This window comes from Fundulus heteroclitus, chromosome 1, assembly GCF_011125445.2.
Source record: "Fundulus heteroclitus isolate FHET01 chromosome 1, MU-UCD_Fhet_4.1, whole genome shotgun sequence".
Taxonomy (NCBI): Eukaryota; Metazoa; Chordata; class Actinopteri; order Cyprinodontiformes; family Fundulidae; genus Fundulus; species Fundulus heteroclitus.
In genome coordinates this window covers 31,452,497-31,467,980 of record NC_046361.1, presented here as the reverse complement: position 1 = coordinate 31,467,980, position 15,484 = coordinate 31,452,497, and the positions used below count along the sequence as shown (strand labels likewise).

Below are 15,484 nucleotides of genomic sequence, written 5' to 3'. Positions count from 1 at the left end.
TGCATTGGATCCGTTTGGGTGGTAAAGTGCCTCCAGGCGACATTTGCTGTCTGAAGGCACTTATATAGTCTATACTATAATATACTTATATCTATATCAACAAACTAAATCGAACTGATCATGTATAGAAAAGTTTAGAAGGAGGAAAGCTTTTTTTTTGCTGGACATTAACGCAAAAGGCCAAATATGGGTTGTCTTTTCTAAAGGAATAAAGACAGCTTTGGAGATTATAGTCACTATTTACGTCAACAGCTGCTGGTATTCGAGTAGTTTCCCTAAAAAAATGCATCACACAGGGGAGGAAACAAGGCTGCACGTAGTCCTTTTTTATTCAAGCATTTGATTCCAGCAGAATACGCTCCAAGCACCTTTAAAGACACTCTCTGATGGCTGCAACAACAAAATAAACCGACTGTTCTCAAAAAAGAAACAAAACTAAAACAAAACACAAACAAAAGACGTCACCCCCGACTTTCTGAATCCACAAACCAAGGGAGACTTTTTATCCTTACAAACGGACATAATTCTTCATTTTTACTACCATCATCTTTCAGACAATTTAAGATTTAGACCTGAGCCGTGCAGGAATTATCCAGAAAAAGGTCAGCTTTGCTACAGGTTGGTGCTCTTCGTCGTGTTCTCCTTGGCCTGGCGCAGTCCGTACAGCCATTTGATCACTCTGGCGTTCCTCTCGATGACAGAAACGCCGTAAGGAACACGTTCCGCAGCCTTCCCAGCCTCTTCGTCCTCCTCCTCGTCTGCGCTGCCTCGCTTCGAGCCGGCGCACTCGGACCCCGGCGCGCTGACGCTCCGGAACCGGGCGAGCGACACAATGTCTGAGCTGGAAGCTCGCAGCTCCTGCAGGTCTGCCGGCTCCAGGCCGCACAGGTTGAAGAAGCGCTCCAGCTCCGTGTCGGCACGCGAGTACCGGTCGCTCATGTCCGACTTGGACCGAGTGAGAGAGGGCCGCTTCCTGGAGCTGCCCGAGGACAGCCGGGTGATAGCTGGAGAAGGAGGCGGAGCGAAGGCAGGCGAGGCCGGGGCGGAGGGTTCAGCTGGAGGGCAGCGCCAGTTCTCAGGCTTCGGGGCGACCGGCGGTTTCAGAGGAGAGCCGGGAGTTATCTTCTGGATGAGGAGACGTTGGCGGGAAGCAGCAGGACGCAGAGGGAACTGGGAGGGTAAGGCGACGGGCTGAAGGGGCTGCCGCACGTACTGGGGCGGCCTCCGGGACGCCTTCACTGGACCCGCCTGAGGAATGACGTCCACTCTGCGCACCGTTCCTGCAGCCGGAGCCCCAGGAGGAGCTGGACTGTCCACCTTGGCGGGCCCGGACGCTTTTAACCTGACTTTGGCTGGGCTGGACCAGTCAGGGCGTGGAGGTGGGCACGGCCTCTCCTTTACCTGCTGCGTGTGCGTGGCAGCCTTGTCCTGGCAGCCGTGTGCAGCAGGACCGGCATCAGGCGCCGTGCCGTCCCCAGATCCTGCCGCGCCCTTGGACTGGGGTCCGTTGGGCAGGTCGCTAATGAGGCTAGTGAGGTGCTCCAAGTCGAGCTGGACCCCCTCCTGTTTTGCCTTTGCCTGCGTGGGGGTCTTTCTGGTGGGACGAAGGGGGGTGCAGGGGTTCAGCAGAGGCTTCTTCATCTCAGGAGCTCGGACGGGCTGCTGTTTGGTCAGAGCCACCTGACTCTTGACGTATTTGGCCTTGTCTGCCTCCAGTCTCTCCACGGCACTCTGCTTCGGGGCGCCTGCTGCCGTTCTTCTGTAGAAGTCCGGTCCCACTGGACCCTTCGGCCGCAGACGTGGGGGAGAAACCCCTATAGCAGCCTTCGCCGCCGGCTTTGACGGATGCTGAAGCGCCTCCACTGGCATCTTTGAAACTTTTTGCTTTGCCGTTTTTCACTCTGAGCCTTTGTCGTTAGGCGATCCTCTTTCTGCCATGTTTGAAGAGATGTAACCTCAGCGCCCTCGGGGAAACACGTTAGCCCCGTGACATTCGAGCTTCCTGCGGAGAGCAGAAGAGAGTCAGCTGAGTACACAGACGGACTTTCTTAGCGCACAAAGTCAATAAAAACACACCTTTTCCAGAACCTTTGGACGAAGTACAAACTCCACACCCACTCAGGCCCTTAGAGTGTTCACACGACTCGAACCTTTCCACATTTTGTTACCGCCACAAACTTCAAATGTATTTTGTTCAGAGTTTAGCTGACCGACTGATTTAAAGCTGTAGGACAAAGCAAACATGCGGAAGAAGGCGCTCTGGACTAGGGCTGAACGATTTTGGAAAATAATCTAATTGCGATTTTTTTTCTTAATATTGCGATTTAATGCTATTTATATGTCTTTTTAAACATATACAAACAACAAATCATTTTGTTTCCTCCCTGTGTAGATTAGTTGCTAAAGACCCACAGCATCTAAACTCAGAGCAGAAATGATTGCGTTCTGCCTACGATATATTTCAACCAAAATTGCAATTTTGACTTTTCTCTGCGTTAACCACAAGCAACAAAAATGGTGTCTAAATAAAGACATTTGTAAACGAGGACTATTTAAAACAAGAACTTTTAATGTTTCTATTAATCAGAATATTGTTCAAGAGAACAGCTTTTAGTTGATTTGGACATCAATCCTTGTGGAACATAAAGTGCAACCAACAAACAAGTCTATGTATTAAACTGATTGACCTGTACTTAATGCTATGTATGATTATATAAACTCTAAAACAAGTAATAAAATTAGATTATCTCACTGCTGCAACTGTCTTCCCTTCCATGTGGAGGCAAACCCAGTTTAAACATTTTACCAACACCTAATGGACGCGTCTTATTCCCTAATTGTTACATAGCCAAAAATTGCAGACTCTGCGATTTGGAAATTGCGTTTTTTTTAAAATTGCGATTATATTGAAAATGCGATTAATTGTTCAGCCCTACTCTGGACAGAAGAGAACAACAATGTTTCTTTTATGTCTATAATCCAGGCAGCAAAGGCGGAGGATCGCCGGGAATTTAACGCCGCTACGACGTAACATGGTGGTGGCAGCATCATGATGTGGCGATGCCGTTCATCAGCAGGGAGAGGAGTGATCGATGGGGCTAAACACAGGGAGATCCTGGTATAAAACCTGTCAGAGGCTGCAAAAGACTTGAGACAGAGGCAGACGTTGACCCTCAAACAGCGCGCCGACCGCAAACGTCCGGCCAGAGAAACACGGGAATGCGTTATATCAAAGTGTGCTAGTGCGTTAGAACGGCCTAGTCAAAGCCCAGAGACAAGTACAGGTCTAAAAAGGCAGAGGAAGCAAAATGACATCTGGGTTTCAAATAATAATGAGCAATAGTCTCAATATGTGGCATTTCACATCTGAATGGACTGCTTGGATGCAGCATTTGTTTCGAAACAACATTTAAGGCACTGTACATTCAAACTCTTTCAGATTTATTTGGATTTTTACTTTTCTTTAAAGCCCTTACTCAATGTAGATATTGATGACAGAGATGCTGAAGGTCACGAAGCAAGAAAAAAAAACAAAAAGATTTCAGGCTCAGTACTTTGTAGAACCACGATTCGCTGCAGTTAGTTACAAATCTTTTGTGGTACAGCGTTACCGGCTTTGGTCGGCCCTAGAGCGACAAGACAACTCCTCAAGCTATGTCAGAGGCGTCGCCACAGAGCCCGCCTACCCGGATAACGCACCGTTTGTCACACTTCTGTCAGGGAAACGATACAGAAACATTAAATCCTAAAACAAACAGAGCTAAAAGCAGCTTCCTTTCTAAAGCTGTGAAGGCAACCGTCCCACTGTAATCAGACACGCTAACCTTCACTCACACACAACAAACAGGATCAGACACACACAAACATCACTGCTGACAATCAAATAGACCACGAGCCCTGTTTAAAGCCGCACTTTACAGAAATACTACAGGCTGCACCTCCATGTATGTAACTTCCTTCCAAGGACGTTTATAACTTCTGTTCACTTTTTTTACAATTTGAGTTTATTATTTATTATTCTCCTGACAGTATTTTATATTTGTATGTGTGTCCTCTAAGGATGCCTATTTTTCTTTTATAAGTGTCAGTAATCTTTCTATGTGTGCATTCTGAGCCGCATGTCTCGACAAAATGCCGTCATGGTCTCATAACGACGATAAGGATCGCTGAGCCTTGATTTCACGCACAGTGTCTTTGGATGGCAACGTTCGAGTCTTTTCACAGATTCTCATTAGCCGTTTAGATCTGGACTTTGACTAGACCATTGTAACGTGAATGCGCTTTAACGTAAACCATCCGTTGTCGTCCTTCTGGGGGATGAAACGCCGCTCCAGTCTCAGGATTTCTACTTCCCTGTTTCTCATCCCCCACAGCATGATCGCACCACCGCCGTGTTTCAGCGTTGGAGACGGCGCGTTCACATTGACATGCAGTGCAAGTAGTCCTCCGAGACACATTCCTTTTCCCAGAGCACCTTCTTCTGCACGTCTGCAGCCTCCCCCCCACATGGCCTTTGCCAATCTATAAACCAAAGTTCTTCGGACTTTCTCTCAGCTATGTCCATCTTCCCGGTTCCTGCTGAATAAAAATAGCATCCCAACAGCATCACGCTGCCACCCATCCTATAAAACCCAAATAAAAACACCCTTAAATGTGTGTCCGTAGCAGGGAAAAATGCAAACGAGGGGGCAACCCTGACCCAAGTTCATTGGCTGCTGGCACAAGTCTGCCTTGAACAGTCATCAATCTTTTTTTTTCCTTTTTTAAAGGCACAATAAAACTGACGCTTCGTTCACGGTCAGCAGAAAGGCGGTGAAAGGAGTGCCAGAGACGCGTCTGAGAGTGGGTTCGAGGGGTGATGGGGAGGTTCATGGCGACAGCTGTCAGCCAGCTATTGTCTGGAGGCAGATCACACAAGCCAACAGCTGCTATGGGAACAATGACCCCTCATCTTTTTAATATAAAGCAGCCTGTAGCCTCGGTCTCCTCCTAACCACAACCCTACCAAAAAAAAACAACAAAAAAAAACAACAACAGAGCTTATCACTCTTATAAGCATCCAGAAAGCAAAGCAGGTGGAGGAGAGCCTGTGTGTGCCTGCTTCTTCTGATACAGATCAAGTGTGCGCTCAGGCGACGCTGCAGGAGCCGTCTGCATCCGTCGGTTAAATTCTCCACATGTTTCCCATTCCAGGCTGCGTCAGCCCAAAGATCCTGCAGGGAGAGCCTTGAAAACCCCACCGTCTGCCCCCGATTCTCACCTGTCTCTGCAGCACAGGACCAGGACGGCAGCAGAGAACACAACCAAGGACGGCAGGGCAGGCTGGTGGGTTACAAAGCAGGAAGGAATGTCAGGGGGGTTGGGGCTGGCTCAGAAATAGAGCCGCTAATGTAACGTTTCTAAGTCAAGTCCTAACATGTGCTTTGAGCTGATAGGAGACGAAAAAAAAAAGGCAAACATGGAGAGAAACAGGAAGTCCAAAGAAAAGGGACAAAGGGCCAGGTAGACGACAGTTTAAAAAAAAAAATGGCCCTCAGGTAGAGCTGCCTCAGGGCCTGTAAATGCTGGAGTCCTGCCCTGAAAGATTAAGTCGCCTTTAAGTAGGGAGCAGGTAAGTTCAGGCTGCTCTCTCGCTTCTTCTTCTTCATTCGTTTTTTTTTTTTTTTTTTTTTTTCTGTCTTTATTAAAAACTCACCTGAGCGGTCAGTACAGAGGAGCTCCTGGTTCCCGGCTGCCGGGGGGGGGGTCTCTGCTGAGGACAAGCGGACGCAGGACGCTGCGCTCCCGCATAAATGCGTGTGAAACGACCGTTTACGAGCGCAACAACACAAACCTGTTTGACAACTCGTGTGCTGGCCGAGGCCCCGCCCACCCCCGGCCGGCTGGACCAATCAGGCTCCAACAAGGAAATAAACCGAGGAGGCTCGGGTCACGTGACTCTATCGTCGTTTCTGCGATCTGAGTGAGAAGATAAACTCCTAATTTACTGGAAGAGGGTTGGTGCTTCGCATAAAGAGCAGAGCTAACAGCCATAAAAGTTTGCCGCTGGCAAGATTATTTGATTAAATGTAACATAAATGTACAAAAAGTGTTTATTACGATCGGATTGTTTTAATGCAACGAGCAGATTTTGATGCCTTTCAGACTTTAGACAAGCTTCGGTCTGAACTGTACGACACACACGATTAATAATTATTACTACTGATAAAGTGGCTTTGAGGCAAGGCCAGTTTATTTATATAACACTTCTCAGCAACAACACGATACAAAGTGCTGTACATGAACAGAAAAACATTACAGAGGGAAATATTACATAGGAAAAGAAAAACATTACAGTAACAAAGGAATAAGATAAGTAAACATTTGAACAAACATACAGAAAGCATAAAACACAGTACTTAGTTGTTTGCTATTCATAATAAGAAACAAGCGAGGAATATCTTTGGGGGTTTCTGATGAAAAATAGTTTTGCCCAACTTTTCTAAAGCTACAACTAGAATAACTTATTTTGTTTTGAGGTTTGTTAGTTAGCAGGAAACTCTGTGGAAACTAATTCAAAACAATGCAGCTGCTCACCCACATCCAGTTCTTTGAAAATGCCACCAGGAAGTATTTTATCACATTACAATAAAAATACCTTAAGGTATTTTTCTGGGATAACGTGTGATTGACCAACACAAATTAAAGGAAGGAAGGGAAATTCAGCCCTTTACTCTGACACTCCTAAATAAAATAAGATTTTATTTAGGGAATTGTTCTCTGATCAGAAATAGGTTAGAGTGATGACACTCATACAGCAGAGAAAAAGCAAGCAGATTCGAGAGCTCCTCTAAGATTTATTGGGAAAACACTGTTTTTAGGGTATAAAAGTATTTTTTTGTTTCAGTTTTTTTTGTTATATTATTGTCTCTGTTTTTGTTATTTAATTCAAACCTTTATTGTTTAAACAAGAGACAAGGTTACTTTTATCTAATGTGGTTAGAATGTGTCGAGATCACCTAGTTTTATTGTGCCTGACAGGAAGTCATAAAACAGACCACATAACACAATTTTTTTAGCATCTTTTCATTGGTGTTTTTCTTAAATATAACACATCAGGTTAGATCAGGAACAGGTTTGTGTGTGCATGCATTTGTCTGTGTCTATGCCTTTTACAACCGTGTGTTTAGGTGCTGAGGACGATGGAGTGAATGGTCTAATTATATAAAAACAAATATAATAATAACGAATGCATGTACCAACAATTGACAAAATAAAAGTTGATATGCACACAAGTTGTTCCGTTTTTCCTATGTCACTGAAAGCCGACACCAATCTTTGTCATCTGCATATAAGGCCTACTCATCTAGGCACATATTTATAATCATCTGACCAAAGCTGGTAACACAGCAATAATATTCTAACATATGTTTTAACAAAACTGATACAATGTATAGTAAAAAAAATAATTTATTAACAGTGAGATATATTGTATTTGTAACATGTTGCAACCATCCCCCCAAGCAATGTTGCAACTGTCCCCGGGCCAGTTGTTTTAACTATTAACAGACATTTGTAAGTTTATTGTACTTACAAATTTGTTTTTTCTAACCCATAACCTCTGATGTCATCACCCTCAGCATGGGCTCCCCTCAGGGCTGCGTCCTGAGCCCCTGCTGTTTACCCTGATGACACACGACTGCGTCCCCAGGTTCACCACCAGTCACATTGTGAAGTTTGCAGACGACACGACGGTGGTGGGCCTGATCAGAGACGACAACGACCAGGACTACAAAGAGGAGGTGGAGCAGCTGGTGGGCTGGTACAAAACAGCCTGATCCTGAACGTGGAGAAGACGAAGGAGATCATCGTCGACTTCAGGAAGAACCAGCCTCACCACGCTCCACTGCTCATCAACAACTCAGCTGTGGAGGTGGTCAGCAGCACCAAGTTCCTGGGGGTGCACATCACGGACAACCTCACCTGGTCTGTGAACATCACGTCACTGGTGAAGAAGGCACAAAAATGACTGTACTTCCTGAGGAGGATGATCCTCACGACCTTCTACAGAAGCACCATAGAGGGCATTCTGACCAGCCGTCTCTCTGTGTGGTGTGGAGGCTGCAGTGCCTCCGACTGGAAGAAGGTGAGGAGAGTGGTGAGGACAGCAGAAGGGATCATCGGGGCTCCTCTTCCCTCCATTAAGGACCTGTCATCACAGCGCTGCGTGTCCCGAGCCCGTAACATCATCAGGAACCCCTCACACCCCCACCATGGACTGTTCTCCCCGCTGCCCACTGGGAAGAGGTTCCGCAGCATCCGCTGCAGGACCACCAGGTTCTGCAAAAGCTTTTTCCCCGTTGCCATCAGACTGTTGAACTGCTGAACTATAAACTGGACTCTGCACCACATTCCCACATTTGCCCGCATTGTTGCACAAATGCCTTTTGCACCATAATTTTTTGCACATACAAATGGTTTAAATATTCTCCTGTACACTGTGAACGCACATTGTTTCTTTCTCCTGCATTGTTTACATTTCAATTGTTTACTTTTTAATCACTGCTGCACTTTATACTATAATTCAAAAGCTGTTTGCAACAAAATTTCATATGCACTCTGTACATACAAAATTACAAGTAAAGTTGTCTAAGTCTAAGTGTAGATAGATTCCATCTGTGTCCATCTAAACTCAGTATGAATACAGCTGATCTCTGAAGGCCTAAGAGGTTTGCTAGAGAACATCGGTGAACAAACAGCATCATAGAGACCAAGGAGCAGCCCAGACAGGTCAGGGAGAAGGATGTGGAGAGGTTTACCACATCATTTCGGGCTGCTTTTCCTCATCAGGAACAACACTGCAAAAACTGACCTTAAAATAAGTAAAATATTCTTAAAATGTGTGTTTTTGTCCTTGATTTGAACAGGTAAATTATATTATCTGCCAATGAAATTAGTATTTTGACCCCTAAAATAAGATAATTTGACATACTGTACTTGAAATAAGACGATGGCGTTGAGTTGTTCCTATTTTAAGTGCAAAAATCTTATTCCATTGGCAGACCATCTTCTTTACCTGCTCAAATCAAGGACAGATACACTAATTTTAAGAAAATTTTACTTATTTTTAGTTCTGTTTTTGCAGTGAAGGAAGTCAGTCAGAGTCGAGAGGAAGATGGATGAAGCTAATATACTGATGGTCTCCATCCAACCGGAGCTTTTCCATGAGAAAAATGAATCTCCCGTCTGTGCAAAGCTCGTAGAGACATCTCTAGAGGACTTGCTCCAGTTATGGCAGCAAAAGGTGGTTCTGTTAAATATCTCCTCAGGGGGCTGAATTAAAAAGTCTTTTTCTCTTCAGATCATGTTTGTAGTAATTTTTTTTCTATGTTTTTTCTTTTCTTTCCACTTTACTGTTATGCAAGTCGCGTTTAAATCTTAATGAAATTCATTGAACTTTGTGTTGTCGTGGGACAAAATGTGAAAAAGTTGGACAATTTCTGAGTTCCTTTGCACAATGGATGAAAAATAGTTAATTCTGATTGTACTTTTCAATTGATTCCCTTAGTTTTATTCATGTCTTGCTGGCAGTTCCTAGAATTCAATGTGTTGAGTATCAAAAATACACACTAACACAAATGTTTTAGTCAAATTTAATCACATCAGATCATACAGAGGAAAACAGCTGGGTGTCAACATTATCTTTCACTTTACTTTATACCATGAACAGCGATCTACACAGTGGATATAAAAATAAATAAACGTTTAACTGCAGACTAGAGACTTTTTAAGTTTCTTCATGGGACTTCTTGTTGGCTTTGTTGCTACAAGTGTGAAATAATGTTGGCACTCCATATTTCCTGGCACTCCAGGAAGAATTTCTGTATGTAAGCATGTGACTGATAATCCGAACTGCGCATTCCCCGCTGAGGCTTGTTTAAACGGTCCGTAGAAAAACAAGTGGGTTTCTGTCATTAATCTGTTCTTCAGACAGCACATTTTTGAGGACCTTCTTCAAGAAATGTGCAATCTTTGGTATTTTGCCAGCGGGACACACGTCAGGTAGACGCGGTGGTATTTTAAATGCAAACCAGCAGGAGGATATCTCTGTAAGGTGACTCACTGCCTTTGCCTTCCTGTTGGCTGACTCACGCTGCGTGCAGCATGAAAACAGAGAACACACTGCTGAGGAAAGGCCTCATTTAGGATCGAAAACTTACCCATGATTTCTCTCTCTGTCACTGTGTGAACTTAGAGATAAAAATGCCTCGCAGAAAGTGCAAGCATTAGGGTGAGACTGGTTTATGTTAAAGTTATAGAAGAGTGACAAAGATATTTTTGTATGAATGCAATAAGAATAGGAAATATCTTGAAAATAACTTAGTGCACTGCAAAAACGGAACTTAAAATAAGAAAATCTTCCTTTAAATGAGGGTATTTGTCCTTTATTTGACCAGGTAAATCAGACTATTTGCCAGTGGAATAAGATTTTTGCATTTAAAATAGGAACGACTCATCTTCATCAGCTTATTTCAAGTGCAGGATGTCTAATTACCTTATTTTAGGGGTCAGAAAACTAATTCCATTGGCAAATAATCTTATTTACCTGCTCACATCAAGGACAAACACTTACTTTAAGAACATTTTACTTATTTTTAGATCCGTTTTTGCAGTGTTTCATCACGTTTACCAAGGTAACACGTTTTCTAACAGCTTTGCACGGTTCAGACGCTGCTGAATCTTTGCTTGATAAAAGTAACATTAAAGAGCAGTAACCCTGCGGCTCAGACGCGTCCCACGTCTTTGTAACGACCACGTCACGTCCACAGCTCACGTTTCTTTCACATTTATCTGCCGATCTGTAAAGAAGTGTTAAGTTGTAAGTTGTTTCCCAGTACTTGAAGCTGGAGTTTTTGCCTTGACCCTCTGGGAGCAGAGATCGACCGGTGCAGGTTCTTTTTGTTTTAAGGCTTATGCCGATTATTTTGACGCCAGTCTAGCCGACAACCTGATATTTGCTGCAGATCTTTTTTTTAGGGCAGATTTTTTAAGCAGATATTGCTTTTTCTTCCTCCATTTACATAATAAAAATATTACAATGATAACAAACGTCACACAAGTCCCAAAACCTGCGTTTAAACCAGCTAATAATATACGGCAGAGCTTTGCTCGCACTCAATGAACGCGTCACAGCGAGAAAAGAGCTTCTTTAGGTTCACTGACCACCGCTGCAGCGTATGGAGATTATTTTACGTAAAGTTAGATGCTCTATGCGTAGTGATTAGTGATGTTTCTGATTCTCCACGGGAACAAACACACGCACAGGGATGGCCGCCCCCCCACAGCTGGGGATCAGAACAAAGTATTGGCCGGCTGATGCATCGGTCCACTTCTACTTGGCTGTGGGTGAAAATAAATTCATCAGTTATTGCATTAGCATCTGATGTCGCACAAAAGAAAATAGAAAAATTATGGGTTTTAATTATGGATGTGCAAACGTCCTGTGTTTAGAAACAACTAAATTCTCCTTATCCCCAACAATCCCTTTAAATAGGTTTTCACTTTGTGGGAAATCCATGACCTTTTGTTTCCCTTGGGGCCTAAAATAGGATGTGATGCAGGAAAAATATAACCTGACCCTAGCCAGATGTATTTCTCTCCGCCTAGCTCCACTCACATCCATCTGGGACCTCTCCATAGGAATTGCCTTTATTGAAGGCTGGGCCTTATCAAAAATCCTTGCATATGATTGGATAAGCCACTTGTCTGTCATCTTTATCAACGTGCTATTTCAACTACTCACACCAAAGCTAACCCGTGACGCTGATGAGAGTGACGCAGGATAAAACTAAACTTTTTTATTTTTTAAATGTGTTTGCGGCTCTAGTGGCACACGTTTTATTGACAGTGAGCTGACAGGAAGAGGGGGGAAGACAGGCGGCAAAGCGCCGCGGGTCGGAGTCGATCCCGGGCCGACCGCGTCGAGGACTAAAGGCCTCCTAACATGGTTTGCGCTAACCGCTCCGCCACGGAAGGCAAAACTTGCCAAATCCGGTCGGGAGAAGGGCGAAAACATGGTTTCCACCAACAAAAGCCTTCAGAGGCGTTCTCTGATGTTCTTTTAATGAAACAATATTAGGTAGATTGGACAACACGGAAGAAATAGCAGCATCAATGTTAACGCTTGCTTCCTCGATGCGAGCCGCCATTGTCTGAATCCGTCTCACGGTCGCTTCTCCACTACGTCACATCTATGAAACTCCAGCCCTGCGTCCTGATTGGCTGGACAATAAAATTGGTTGGAGAAATCACTCTCTATGGGAGATGTCCCAGATGGATGTGAGTGAAGCTAGGCGGAGCGATATCAATCTGGCTAGAGTCAGGTTAGGAAAAAGGCTCATCTGTTATAGCCTCACAAACCCAAACATGTGGAAATATCTTAATGTCAAAGTGTGACACAACTCACGGCTACTGGTACGTACAGCAGGGGACCTGTGATGCTGTGGGCCTGTTTCTCTACCAAAGGGTCCTGGAACCACGTTGGAGTTCCTGACATCGTAAACTCTTTGAAATGAGGGGACATTTTAAGTAAAAAGAAATAAATATCTAGTGGCCTGTGCCAGAAAAGTGAATATGGGTCGTCGCTGAGCTTTGAAAGGGTCCAAACCACCTTCTGCCATGACCATCACAGTCCCCAGGCCTAAATCCTGCAGAAAAAAATGGAATTTGGAGCTACGCCTTACTTTCCAGCTAGGAAATCACAAACAGAGACTTCTTACCATCACTCCCGGCTGAAAACACCAACAATTCAGTTAAACAAAAGCAACTCAGACAATATATTGTTTTATCTGTTTAGAAGCACAGGTTAGTTTTTTTCCTCTGGACATTTAAAGCATAGGTGTTTGTTATCCAATCACTCCTGAGGGGAATCTTAAACCCAACACTTGTCGATTATTGACCGAGGCGGCATTTTTAACCACGACATGTACAAAGAGGAATAACCAAAGATCCTTTTCTGTTTACGTGTCACTGTCAACACTGAGCTGTCCTGTCGGCAGACTGGGTTTAACAATGACTGGGGAGTTTATTCAAAACAAGGATTAACAAATTAAAAATCTTTCTTTAGTTTAATGTCGTTGCGCTTCCATAAAAGATGAATTTATTTAAAGGCTTTTGCACCGTACGTAAAACATCTCCACCTCACATAACGACCAGCAGCGTCAACATAAATGTCTTCGGAGGCCGAGGGTTGACACTACGTCAGAAACCGGAGCGATAATGCTCAACACCTCTGGTTCCAACCATTCCTGAACATCTGTTGGGCTTTCCAGATGCTAGCACTCAGGAGACGGCGCAGTTTTTGTCTTTGTCCTTTGCGCTCTGACTCAGAGCTCTTCTCCTCCTTATGCTGCCTCTCAGGCCCCGCTCTCTCTCCCCCTCCAGTCCCCGCTCCGTCCTCCTGGCCCGGCCGTCCTCGGGCGGCTGCTGCCGGAGCTGCGGCGGCAGCGGGATCCTCTGCCCCAGGAAGAAGCCCTCCTCCTCCGACTCGGAGGAGGAGGAGCAGGTGGAGCAGGAGTCCTCGTGCTTGTAGGGTCCGTGCTGGAGGCTCAGGGAGGGGACGCTGCAGGAGCTGCGTCCGTCTCGCTCTTTCTCACCCCTCGGGTCCAGAGTGTCCAGCCAGGGCCTTTCGGGCCGAGAGCCTCTGAGGCGCCTGTCTGAGCCCGAATGGAGGACGGGGTCGGAGGAGGTACGGGAGCGACCCGGCCCGCGCCGCAGGTGACGCTGATGGTATGAAGAACCATCTGATGGGGGACAAAAGGTGAAGATGAGCCAGAGAAGCAGAAGCAGGTTGACTCACTGAACACACGGCATTACTTACCCAGTAGATCCATCTGTGGTGGGATGCCTTTCTGGAGAAGCAGCCTGCTTCCAAAACCCCCTTCCTCAGCATCATCATCATCATCATCACCACCACCCTGCCGGTTTCCCACACCGACTTGAAGCCTCCCCTCCTCGTCTTCGTCGTCCTCCTCGTCGTCCTCTACGGAGTAGCTGCTGCTGATTGGCTCCCTGAAGCTGACTCTAGCTTGACCGCTGCGTGTGAGCGGCGGAGGAGAGTCAGGGGGCCGGTCCTTCAGGTGGGAGGGGGTCTGAGGGCCGGCGTCCTGCAGCATCAGGTCCCGGGACTTAGCTGGCAGAGGAGGCGGGAGGATGGGGGAGCTGTTTGATGAAGGGGGAGGCGTGTCTGAGGAGAAAACAAGGACTAATTAGGAGAAAGAACAAAAGCAAAGAAATGTTATCACTTTACTTTAAAAAAAAAAAAAAAAAACAGCAAATCATGCAGAGTGAGGTGAAAATGTTCTAGCCCCCCTTACAGGTTTCCTGTTTTAACTTTTTTTCCAGACTTAAATGTTTCAGGTCAAACAAAAGGCAGCTTTCAAATGATGCTTTCATTTACTAAGGGAAGAACATCTTATGCTTGAACAGCCAGGTTAAGATCCTAATAATAGTAATAGTAATATCATCTTTATTGTAATTGACATGGACCGCGGAACGCATTTCAAATTGGTCGGGCCCATCAGGCAATACTCCTAATACCACTACCCATCACATACGCACGCGCCCGCATACACATAAAACACCAGCATCCCCTTGATCACGCAACTGATTTGCGTCACATGACACAAGACAAGCCATTTTTAGACACCAGAATTTATTGCTTTCTCATAGGCTGTGGTCCCTGAGCATAATAAATGTGTCTGTCATGTTATAATTAAAATCGGCACCGAATTTTTATTTAACTTTTTTTCTGACGTTCCAGCACACACGCCCCGGATTTATTCAATTCAATTCAATTCAATTTTATTTATATAGCGCCAAATCATGAAACATGTCATCTCAAGGCACTTTACAAAGTCAAGTTCAATCATATTATACAGATTGGGTCAGATTATACAGATTGGTCAAAAATGTCCTATATAAGGAAACCAGTTGATTGCATCAAAGTCCCGACAAGCAGCATTCACTCCTGGGGAACCGTAGAGCCACAGGGAGAGTCGTCTGCATTGTACATGGCTTTGCTGCAATCCCTCATACTGAGCAAGCATGAAGCGACAGTGGGAAGAAAAACCACCCATTAACGGGGAAAAAAAACCTCCGGCAGAACCGGGCTCAGTATGAACGGTCATCTGCCTCGACCGACTGGGGTTACAGAAGACAGAACAGAGACACAACAAGAGAAACAAAAAAGCACAGAAGCACACATTGATCTAGTAATCTGTTCTACATTAGATTACATTATTTCCACTTACAATCATTATTTTACAACTAACACAATATTTACAGAATAAAAATACTTTAAAAAGAAAAGTCAAACTCCCCCCTGCTCTAAATATTCCCGAAAAAATGTCTCCGTCTGCCATTATGCTGGATGAAGTCCCTGGCTATCCTCAAAGCATCCACTGTGGTCAAAAGATCCCTGTGTGTGTGTGTGTGTGTGGGCACA

The 15,484-nt window shown here is 44.9% G+C and overlaps 2 protein-coding genes across 4 annotated transcripts in view; both read right to left on the bottom strand.

Moving 5' to 3' along the window:
- Window positions 1–305: 305 nt before the first annotated feature.
- On the bottom strand, window positions 306–5,881 carry fam110a (family with sequence similarity 110 member A). 2 transcript variants are annotated; one of them, XM_021323100.2, is made up of 3 exons: window positions 5,696–5,881; window positions 5,261–5,322; window positions 306–2,002 (listed from the first exon to the last, which is right to left on the bottom strand). In XM_021323100.2, exon 3 carries the CDS (start codon window positions 1,867–1,869, stop codon window positions 613–615), a length of 1,257 nt encoding a protein of 418 aa, XP_021178775.2. In that variant the 5' UTR covers window positions 1,870–2,002; window positions 5,261–5,322; window positions 5,696–5,881; the 3' UTR covers window positions 306–612. The 2 variants fall into 2 exon arrangements, with proteins under 2 accessions (XP_021178775.2, XP_012731108.2); XM_012875654.3 differs by lacking the exon at window positions 5,261–5,322.
- A 7,212-nt stretch (window positions 5,882–13,093) lies between these two features.
- prickle3 (prickle homolog 3) overlaps window positions 13,094–15,484 on the bottom strand; it is a 40,795-nt gene continuing 38,404 nt past the window's right edge. The window contains exons 11-12 of one of the 2 annotated variants that reach the window (XM_021323102.2): window positions 13,859–14,224; window positions 13,094–13,781 (exon numbers count right to left, since the gene is read on the bottom strand). In XM_021323102.2, the coding sequence (XP_021178777.2) occupies window positions 13,321–13,781; window positions 13,859–14,224 (827 nt within the window). In that variant the 3' untranslated portion in view covers window positions 13,094–13,320. Of the gene's footprint in view, window positions 13,782–13,858; window positions 14,243–15,484 lie in introns of both variants that reach the window. The other variant, XM_036140886.1, reaches the window with a different exon arrangement.